Source organism: Astatotilapia calliptera, chromosome 3, assembly GCF_900246225.1.
Source record: "Astatotilapia calliptera chromosome 3, fAstCal1.2, whole genome shotgun sequence".
Lineage (NCBI taxonomy): Eukaryota > Metazoa > Chordata > Actinopteri > Cichliformes > Cichlidae > Astatotilapia > Astatotilapia calliptera.
Window position 1 is genome coordinate 10,047,967 of NC_039304.1, and position 11,474 is coordinate 10,059,440.

Here is an 11,474-nt window from a genome sequence, read left to right on the forward strand (position 1 = left end):
AAAACAACAAAAGAAGAGAAGATGAAAGAAAGAAAAACACGACTGAGGCCAGTTTGGCACTTTGTCACGAGAACATGACAGAACTCTGTTAGTTGATGGTAAATAGCGATACTTTATTTTTCTTTCGTTTTTCTTCTCGATTTTTTTTTAACTTGTAGTTCTAAATTGGAAGCTTATTGTGATTTTGCAATATACAAATAAAATTATATTTTGTTATTTTTTCATCGCTCAAAATAAGCATCACACTCGTGGAAGCCGGTGTACCCGGCGAAACGCCGTGCATTTATCGAGCCTTTCAACCCCAGATAGGCCAATTATGGCTCTTTGGGTCTTAAAGGTTGCTGACCCCTGCTTTAGATGAACAGAGTTTTTTAATTAAATACATACTCTTTAATAAATGTTCTCTTTTATAAAAAGTAGGATAATTAAAAAAACTTTTATTATACCTCTATTAGAAAAAAAACTGTCTTGTTTTCTGTTGTCTGTTATGTAATATTAGGGATGTTTGTGACAATTAATTTCATCATCGGCTGGACTAACCAATAGTCCACAACTAGGAAACACTGAAATTTTAAGTTAAGTTTGAAAACAGTTTAAAAAAAAACACCCCATTCCAAAACGTCTTGTGACAATCTCATTGGAGTGATGATGTCATAGAACGTCATAAGTCCTTTGATGTTTTTCCTTAAATAGGGGTGAGAAACAGCAAGATTTAGTTCGTTTCAGCAGCATCTGTGTTTGCAGCATACAAAACGTTCACCACAGAAACATTTGGAAAGCTCTTCAAAGTCATTGTATAGAAACTCCAACATGTTTCCAAGAAAAAAACAACCAATTCAAAAAGATTACGCCGCCTCTCCTTCCTGGAGTGGCCAGCCAATTTCCCCAAATGGCATCTCATCCTTCCAAAGGGCATTAGAGGAGAGTAGGAAGGAAAACTACCTTCTCCAGAAAAAAATGCAACAAATTGAAGAAGAAAAACGTCAACTGGAGGACAAGTGTAGACGAATGGAAGCCCAAAATAAAGAGCTGGAAGAAAGACAACAGCGCCAGCCGGACATAAACATTATTAATGAGGGCTGGGGAATCAAGTTTGCTCAGGCCCGAGAGCAGATTGTGCACCTCAATAAAGAAAACAGGCAAAAGCGCGCAGAACTAAAAGAAATGACCAACCAGCTCCAAGACAAGAAAACGATGACTGATAAGATACAGCGGGATCTCCAATACATGGACCGAAAAAATCTGCTCCTCCAAAGACAGCTCCATGAAGCTGTGGAAGAAAAGAATAAATTCCTCCAACAGAAGGAAGAGCAGGACAAAAAGCAACAAGACATGCAGCACAAACTGAAGAGCATGCAGGAAAAATACCGCATGCTGAAAGAAAGCCTGGATGAAACACTGCGCCAAAATAAAGACCTTCTTCAACAGAAAGAGCAACAGCAGGAAAGACTGAAAGAAGGAAAACGCATCGTCCAGGACTTTCAGTCTAAAAATCTAAAACTGCAAGAGTTTTGTAATCAGCTGGAGGACAAAGCAACTAAAGTGGAAGAAGAAAGGGACAAACTGGAGAAACGGTGCTCACAGATGCAGAAAAGGATCGATCAGATAGCGAGAAACAACTCCGAGCTCGTTAACGGGAGTTTGGTGGAATTCAATAACTTGAAGAGTGAACACACTCAAATGCAGTCACAAAAACAACAAGAAGACAAAATACATGAAGACAAAAATCAAGAAATCAAGAAAAGAAAGAAGCAGTTAGAAGACAAGCACAAAGAGGTCCAACAGAGAAATGCAGACATGCACAAGGACAAGCTGATACAGGAGGAAACATCCAAACAACTCAAAGACAAGCTTGAAGAACTAGAAGCAACATTTGAAGAGATGGAACAAAGATGTGAGAAACTTGAAGAAAAAAAACGCAGAAACCATCGACGAGCTGAGAAATCTCATCCTGCAGAAAAAAGCGCTCGTGGAAAAGTGCATGAAAAAAAAGAAAAAATGGTTCCACTTGTTCCAGAGGAGAGACGCTACTGCTTCCTCACCTGATGTAGCCTCGTCTTGCTCCACCTCTGTTAACCCCCCCCCCCCCCCCCCCCCCCCAGCCAGTCCCGGCAGTTGACTGTCCCCTCCTGAGCCTGGTTCTGCCGGAGGTTTCTGCCCGTTTAAAGGCAGTTTTTCCTCCCCACTGTCGCCAAGTGCTTGCTCAGAGGGGAATGTTGGGGTTTTCTCTCCTAACTTCTTTCCTTATTTCTTCATTTACTTGTTTAACTTCTTTCATTATTACTTCATTTTACCTTGTTTCTTCATTTACTTGTTTAATTTTTTCATTATTACTTCATTTACCTGTTTCATTTACTTTAATTTATTACTTCATTTTACCTTGGTTTCTTCATTTACTTGTTTAACTTCTTTCATTATTACTTCATTTTACTTGTTTTCTTCATTTACTTGTTTAACTTCTTTCATTATTACTTCATTTTACCTTGTTTTCTTCATTTTACTTGTTTAACTTCTTTCATTATTACTTCATTTTACCTTGTTTCTTCATTTACTTGTTCAACTTCTTTCATTATTACTTCATTTACCTTGTTCCTTCATTTACTTGTTTAATTTTTTCATTATTACTTCATTTTACCTTGTTTCTTCATTTACTTGTTTCAACTTCTTTCATTATTACTTCATTTTACCTTTGTTTCTTCATTTACTTGTTTAACTTCTTTCATTATTACTTCATTTTACCTGTTTCTTCATTTACTTGTTTAACTTCTTTCTTATTACTTCATTTTACCTTGTTTCTTCATTTTACTTGTTTAAACTTCTTTCATTATTACTTCATTTACCTTGTTTCTTCATTTACTTGTTAACTTCTTCATTATTACTTCATTTTACCTGTTCTTCATTTACTTGTTTAACTTCCTTTCATTATTACTTCATTTTACCTTGTGTTCTTCATTTACTTGTTTAACTTCTTTCATTATTACTTCATTTTAACTTGTTTCTTCATTTACTTGTTTAACTTCTTTCATTATTACTTCATTTTACCTTGTTTCTTCATTTACTTGTTCAACTTCTTTCATTATTACTTCATTTTACCTTGTTTCTTCATTTACTTGTTTAACTTCTTTCATTATTACTTCATTTTACCTTGTTTCTTCATTTACTTGTTTAACTTCTTTCATTATTACTTCATTTTACCTTGTTTCTTCATTTACTTGTTTAACTCCTTTCATTATTACTTCATTTTACCTTGTTTCTTCTTTTACTTGTTTAACTTCTTTCATTATTACTTCATTTTACCTTGTTTCTTCATTTACTTGTTTAACTTCTTTCATTATTACTTCATTTTACCTTGTTTCTTCATTTACTTGTTTAACTCCTTTCATTATTACTTCATTTTACCTTGTTTCTTCATTTACTTGTTTAACTTCTTTCATTATTACTTCATTTTACCTTGTTTCTTCCTTTACTTGCTTGTTATTCTTATCTAAATAATAAACCAATTAAATTTATCCTTTGAGTATTTTTCATCTCATCTTTACAGAATCTTTCCAAAACATTTTCAAACATTCAGATCTGTCTTTTATTTTCTTCTTGAAACCTCATAAATGGTGAACTAAAAACCCGGAATATGGTTTGAAACATAGTTTCAGCTGAAACTGCCATAACATGCTGTGTGTGTGTGTGTGTGTGTGTGTGTGTGTGTGTGTGTGTGTGTGTGTGTGTGTGTGTGTGTGTGTGTGTGTGTGTGTGTGTGTGTGTGGAGAGAGAGAGAGCTCACAAAATTAGGTGGTGTTCTTCATTGTAATAGTAAAGGTAACATGGGTCCCCACCGTTTCTCAAAGACTTGTTTCTGTAGTCTGAGTATGTAATTTGTTCCATCAGACAGACACTCACTGGATCCATAGATTATATCTGGTTTTAACCATCTGATAGTTATGCATTTTAGGGCTGCAGTGAGTCATATATTTAGCAGGTAACTTTCGGCTTTGCAGTCAATATGTTCTGCAATCCTTCCCAACACTGCTGCTGTAGGACTTAGTGGAATATTTACCTTGGAAAATGTCTTTGAGAGCATCAAATATCTGCCTCCAGAATACACAGAGTTTAGGGCAGAGCCACAATATATGAGTGTGGTTGGCAGAGTGTGTCCCACAGTTCCTCCAGCATGAACTCAGATGTGTTGGACCCATCTTAGCAGTTATTTCTGGTGTTCTGTAGAATCTGGCACATTAATGCCCCCTTTATTTTGGGCAACTGCAGGGTTTTGAGTCTAATTCTAGGCCGCTGTTTAGCCTACATGAAGTTAGAAATTCTTCAATACAGCTTGGACTCTCCACCATTTGACCCTTAGAACTGAAGAAGCTTCTCGGATGAGAGGTGAAACGTCTTCAAGTAACTCAAAGAAGTCCAGACGCTTTTCTTTCCAAGCTCCTTAGACTACGATGACCTGGATGACTGAGAACCTTCACAGACTTCTCCACACTTTAAATGCGCTCTAATGATGGGAACGTGTGGTAACATTTAGTCTTAACTGAAATAACATATTGCATCTATAAATGGGATTAAAATGTTTACCAAAGACTAACGTTTTTCATTCAGAACAAACAGCAGATTTCAGGTTAGGGCTGCACAACTAGTCTGTCCAATATTAAAGTGACAGTTGTTTGTTACAATTATTCACAGATTGTTGTGGCAAAATGTGTTTTGATTGCACTGTCATGTCAGAATACTGCTTTCACCTTTACTTTGTGCTACACTCATGTTAATTAATCTTCATAAATTAATGTTTGCAAACACAAAGTATAAAGTTTTCCACTCTGCTATTTGTACCTGCACAATAGATGTGAATAAAACTCAAACCTATACGAGCTCCTTCTCTGTTTCCCTGCAACATTTTGTATAGATCTAACTTTTTGCCACATAAAGAACCTTCTGATGTGTTTACAGTAAATGTATTTGATAGTAGCTTATTTTGTAACTTTTAGTGGGCCTATGCAATGTTCCCTCTAAGCTGCGCACGTGCGCAATTGCGCACTGCTGGCACAGTCTCTGCGCACAGAAATTCTGCTTTGTGCACAAAAAAAGATCTAACCTGAATTGAAATTAAAATTAATACTTTAACAATTCTGTTTTGCAGTGTTGGTCAGTAAGTGACTGGTTGCTCCCATATGGGAACGATGCCACCTTATCCCATAGTCCAGCCAATAATGCGTATATGCGCAGCTAATCAACATGGTTGACAGGCTATGACAGCGTCCTTATGTGACGCTTTTTTGTTTTTACATTTTCATGGATGGGCTAAAGCAGTTAATTAAAAGTAGTCTAACATAAATGTAAACGCTGTAATTTGATTCTTTTAATAAACCATGAAACTTGGATGGATTCGATGCCGGCGTGACCACAGTGCACACGTCTGATGTCGCTCAGTGGTCCAAGGGATCGCTCAGGGAGTTTGTGTGTTCGCTCAGACACGTGAAAAATTAGAGGGAACATTGGGCCTATGACATTCAGTACCCAGTTATTAAAATGTTAAGTGTAAATCATCCCCAGCCCACAATAGCAGCTGAATTTACTACGATTTCAGATCTTTTTACACGTCAATAAGAAACCACCGATGTGTAAAACAGGCTGACAACACAATGACGTAAACCACACTGCTGCAACTGTGCAGCTCTCAGGTTTTATCTATTGTTTCTCTGTGTGGCCACCAGGGGGAGGTGTTTTGCTGGTTTTTTAAAATATTAATGAAAACATTTTTCATGAAAGTTGCAAATTTGTTATCTGTTTTTATGACATTTTTCACAACAACATCAACATTAGAAAATGAAATACATTTATAGTAGGTGATCATTAATCAGTATTATTGGCACTATTAAAGGGCCCCAAAAATCAAACTTTGCTTAGGGCACCACGGAGGGCCAACCCTTTTTACACTTCAACGATTGTACACAAAATACAATCATCCATCCTTCTATCTATTTATTTTCTTCCGCTTATATAATTCAGCATCACAGGGAAGCTGGATCCCAGTTGTTTTTCACAGAGGGCCAAGCAGTGGAGGGAGCTGCCGACCTCCCAGCAATACATGTAAAAGCTTTATTTTACACTGACTCTGGTCATCTTTATCTATCATAAAAATGTTCTTCATGATCTGAAACACGTAAGTGTGTCAAATATGCAAACAGCTAAGAAATCAGGATGGGCTAAATCGTTTCTTACTGCACTTCTGTTAGGCGACTGAATAAAAACACAAAGTCAGCAGTCTGGCTATGAATGTCTTTAATGTTTCCCAGATCAGAATCACAGCATACAGTGTATAATAACTTCTAAAGTAAACAGAAATATCATCACCTCATTTATTTATATAATTTTACTTTACTTTTTTTAATAATCATCTTTTTTTATTCCATTATTTAACATTTTTCTTCATCTCAAGTCTCGAGTTTCTGAGTTCAACAAAGAAAGTAGAAAGAAGACAACAGGTGCAGATTTGCAATGGACACCAAGCTGAGGGTTTCTCTGTGGGTGTCACTGTCTCTGTGCACGTTTGACACTGTGGATGTGACACAGGATCATCCAATCATGAAGTTTTGCTTTGCTGACAGTTTCTAAGTGTTGGAATAAAATAAATCCAGCAGTTATACCACAGAAAGGACAAAGTGTGGCTCTAACAGCTGTTGAACACACACAGACTGTGATGTTCTCCACACGTCACCCATCGCTCTGCACTTTTCCAGCATCCAACTGTTTTTCTGCTACATAACATCACTGCAGGAGAAAAACAACGGACAGACAGCACAGTGTGACACGAGCAGGTCAGACCACCTGTGTGATCTCATGAGTCTGTGAGGATATGAGGCATCTTATGGTATCAAAGCCCTGGAGTCTGTCAAACATGGCTACATGTAAACACTGCTACATGTTAGGTGAGCTAACATTTAACTGACTGCACTTTTTTCTGTCTCAGTTTAGGTCATTTATGTCCTTACTGCGAATCACTGAAAGGCAAAGCTGGCTTTTATCGCTCTGATGTTACGCACATCATGCAGCACAGATTCATCTCTGATCACAAGACTCATATTTCAAAATAAAAGCGAGCTAAGGCTTGAAAAGAGGACGACGAATTTATGACAATCGCAGCGAAAAGAGCAACGAAAGGATTTAAAACTTGATGAAAATGTTTTTTCTCACTGAAAACTAGCAAATGCTAATAAACAGCATGACTGGCCCTCTGCTGTGAGGGGGCTTCAGTGGAGATGACTTCTGCTACAGCGACCTTACAGCACATGTTCTTTCTGTTTAATTTACTGTCATATTTGTTTCCGGTCCAACGTAGTTATAGTAAATAAAGTTATTTTTCTGAAAAACAACACAGAAGAATAAAAAGAAATAGGTCACTTTTGATTGCATCAACTCTAATATCGGTTTTGTTTTAATAGGTATTTGCAATAAAATGGCATTACTACAGATAAAAATAATAGATGTATTTTTTTAGAAAGTGTTCTGGAAATTGTTACTGTTTATGGATACTCTTAATTACAGATGACATTTCAATGGATATAAACCTTTAGAAAGTTACACTCTGTATATTTACTATTTTAAAACGTAATGCTGTTGCTGGAAATGTGCCTCATTATTGTGTAGCCCCTGAGGTATGTGTGTGAGTGTATATCCGTATCCTTTAATCCATATCCACTAATCCTTTCCGTTTTCACAGAAGTGTCATTTTTGAAGATTTGTGCTTCACTAAGTGGCAAAAGTCAGCAGGGATTTTGAAAGTGATGTGCGAGTCAGGTGTTCTCTCCGGTGAGCCTCAGCCTCTTGGTCAGCTGACAACTGATAGGGAGAGCTCTCTGTTAAACCAGCGGGAATGGAGACGTCCAAAAACATTGGAGGGCTTTTGCAAATAAGTAATGTCCTATTTCGTTTCAGACAAAATGCATTTTAGAATACTTGGCTAAACCAAGTACACAGAACTGACTACTGATGCACTCTTGACAGAAGCGGAGCAAGAGCATTTTGAGCCAACTTGAGTTGATGTGTACTTTGAATTCGAACCAGGTAAAAAGTGAGCAACTTTCATGACACAGGAAACTCTGTATTTAAGCTCAACAGAATATTTGCCATGATTTGGCATAATTTTTACAACAATGCCACAATTTGCTGGGTTTTTGGGACATTCATTTATATACACTTTTCTTGAAGTCCCACCACAGCATCTAAATCAGGTCAAAATCTGGACTTTCCCTGGGCAATGGAAAAACCTTGATTGATTTTCTTTTTCCATACTTTTGTAGACTTGCTGGTGTGCTTAGGATAAGTGCCCTGTTGCATGACCCAATTTGAGCCAAGCTTCAGCTATCAGATAGATGGCTTCACATAGAGGAATTCATGGTCAACTCCAGTGTTCCCTCTAATTTTTCACGTGTCTGAGCGAACACACAAACTCCCTGAGCGATCCCTTGGACCACTGAGCGACATCAGACGTGTGCACTGTGGTCACGCCGGCATCGAATCCATCCAAGTTTCATGGTTTATTAAAAGAATCAAATTACAGCATTTACATTTATGTTAGACTACTTTTAATTAACTGCTTTAGCCCATCCATGAAAATGTAAAAACAAAAAAGCGTCACATAAGGACGCTGTCATAGCCTGTCAACCACGTTGATTAGCTGCGCATATACGCATTATTGGCTGGACTATGGGATAAGGTGGCATCGTTCCCATATGGGAGCAACCAGTCACTTACTGACCAACACTGCAAAACAGAATTGTTAAAGTATTAATTTTAATTTCAATTCAGGTTAGATCTTTTTTTGTGCACAAAGCAGAATTTCTGTGCGCAGAGACTGTGCCAGCAGTGCGCAATTGCGCACGTGCGCAGCTTAGAGGGAACATTGCATAGGCCCACTAAAAGTTACAAAATAAGCTACTATCAAATACATTTACTGTAAACACATCAGAAGGTTCTTTATGTGGCAAAAAGTTAGATCTATACAAAATGTTGCAGGGAAACGGAGAAGGAGCTCGTATAGGTTTGAGTTTTATTCACATCTGTTGTGCAGGTACAAATAGCAGAGTGGAAAACTTTATACTTTGTGTTTGCAAACATTAATTTATGAAGATTAATTAACATGAGTGTAGCACAAAGTAAAGGTGAAAGCAGTATTCTGACATGACAGTGCAATCAAAACACATTTTGCCACAACAATCTGTGAATAATTGTGACAAACAACTGTCACTTTAATATTGGACAAACTAGTTGTGCAGCCCTAACCTGAAATATGCTGTTTGTTCTGAATGAAAAACGTTAGTCTTTGGTAAACATTTTAATCCCATTTATAGATGCAATATGTTATTTCAGTTAAGACTGAATGTTACCACACGTTCCCATCATTAGAGCGCATTTAAAGTGTGGAGAAGTCTGTGAAGGTTCTCAGTCATCCAGGTCATCGTAGTCTAAGGAGCTTGGAAAGAAAAGCGTCTGGACTTCTTTGAGTTACTTGAAGACGTTTCACCTCTCATCCGAGAAGCTTCTTCAGTTCTAAGGGTCAAATGGTGGAGAGTCCAAGCTGTATTGAAGAATTTCTAACTTCATGTAGGCTAAACAGCGGCCTAGAATTAGACTCAAAACCCTGCAGTGCCCAAAATAAAGGGGGCGTTAATGTACCAGATTCTACAGAACACCAGAAATAACTGCTAAGATGGGTCCAACACATCTGAGTTCATGCTGGAGGAACTGTGGGACACACTCTGCCAACCACACTCATATATTGTGGCTCTGCCCTAAACTCTGTGTATTCTGGAGGCAGATATTTGATGCTCTCAAAGACATTTTCCAAGGTAAATATTCCACTAAGTCCTACAGTAGCAGAAGGATTGCAGAACATATTGACTGCAAAGCCAAAAGTTACCTGCTAAATATATGACTCACTGCAGCCCTAAAATGCATAACTATCAGATGGTTAAAACCAGATATAATCTATGGATCCATGTCTGTCTGATGGAACAAATTACATACTCAGACTACAGAAACAAGTCTTTGAGAAACGGTGGGGACCCATGTTACCTTTCCTATTACAATGAAGAACACCACCTAATTTTGTGAGCTCTCTCTCTCTCCACACACACACACACACACACACACACACACACACACACACACAGCATGTTATTGCAGTTTCAGCTGAAACTATGTTTCAAACCATATTCCGGGTTTTTAGTTCACCATTTATGAGGTTTCAAGAAGAAAATAAAAGACAGATCTGAATGTTTGAAAATGTTTTGGAAAGATTCTGTAAAGATGAGATGAAAAATACTCAATGGATAAATTTAATTGGTTTATTATTTAGATAAGAATAACAAGCAAGTAAAGGAAGAAACAAGGTAAAATGAAGTAATAATGAAAGAAGTTAAACAAGTAAAAGAAGAAACCAGGTAAAATGAAGTAATAATGAAAGAAGTTAAACAAGTAAATGAAGAAACAAGGTAAAATGAAGTAATAATGAAAGAAGTTAAACAAGTAAAAGAAGAAACAAGGTAAAATGAAGTAATAATGAAAAAGTTAAACAAGTAAATGAAGAAACAAGGTAAAATGAAGTAATAATGAAAGAAGTTAAACAAGTAAATGAAGAAACAAGGTAAAATGAAGTAATAATGAAAGGAGTTGAACAAGTAAAAGAAGAAACAAGGTAAAATGAAGTAATAATGAAAAAGTTAAACAAGTAAATGAAGAAACAAGGTAAAATGAAGTAATAATGAAAGGAGTTGAACAAGTAAAAGAAGAAACAAGGTAAAATGAAGTAATAATGAAAAAGTTAAACAAGTAAAAGAAGAAACAAGGTAAAATGAAGTAATAATGAAAGAAGTTGAACAAGTAAATGAAGAAACAAGGTAAAATGAAGTAATAATGAAAGAAGTTAAACAAGTAAATGAAGAAACAAGGTAAAATGAAGTAATAATGAAAGAAGTTAAACAAGTAAATGAAGAAACAAGGTAAAATGAAGTAATAATGAAAGAAGTTGAACAAGTAAATGAAGAAACAAGGTAAAATGAAGTAATAATGAAAGAAGTTAAACAAGTAAATGAAGAAACAAGGTAAAATGAAGTAATAATGAAAGAAGTTGAACAAGTAAATGAAGAAACAAGGTAAAATGAAGTAATAATGAAAGAAGTTAAACAAGTAAATGAAGAAACAAGGTAAAATGAAGTAATAATGAAAGAAGTTAAACAAGTAAAAGAAGAAAAAAGGTAAAATGAAGTAATAATGAAAGAAGTTAAACAAGTAAATGAAGAAACAAGGTAAAATGAAGTAACAATGAAAGAAGTTAAACAAGTAAATGAAGAAAAAAGGTAAAATGAAGAAAAAAGGAAAGAAGTTAGGAGAGAAAACCCCAACAATCCCCTCTGAGCAAGCACTTGGCGACAGTGGGGAGGAAAAACTGCCTTTAAACGGGCAGAAACCTCCGGCAG

General features: G+C 36.4%; 1 protein-coding gene across 1 annotated transcript; it reads left to right on the top strand.

Annotated features, from left to right (window-relative positions):
- Positions 1–280: 280 nt before the first annotated feature.
- Positions 281–2,079, top strand: LOC113012102 (trichohyalin-like). Its single transcript, XM_026152092.1, has one exon. The coding sequence runs from the start codon at positions 811–813 to the stop codon at positions 2,044–2,046; it is 1,236 nt and encodes a 411-aa protein (XP_026007877.1). The 5' UTR covers positions 281–810; the 3' UTR covers positions 2,047–2,079.
- The last annotated feature ends 9,395 nt before the right edge of the window (positions 2,080–11,474 follow it).

Bases quoted from the DNA above. Each gene is read 5' to 3' on its own strand.
- LOC113012102 (XM_026152092.1), top strand. From the start codon at position 811: ATGTTTCCAAGAAAAAAACAACCAATTCAAAAAGATTACGCCGCCTCT.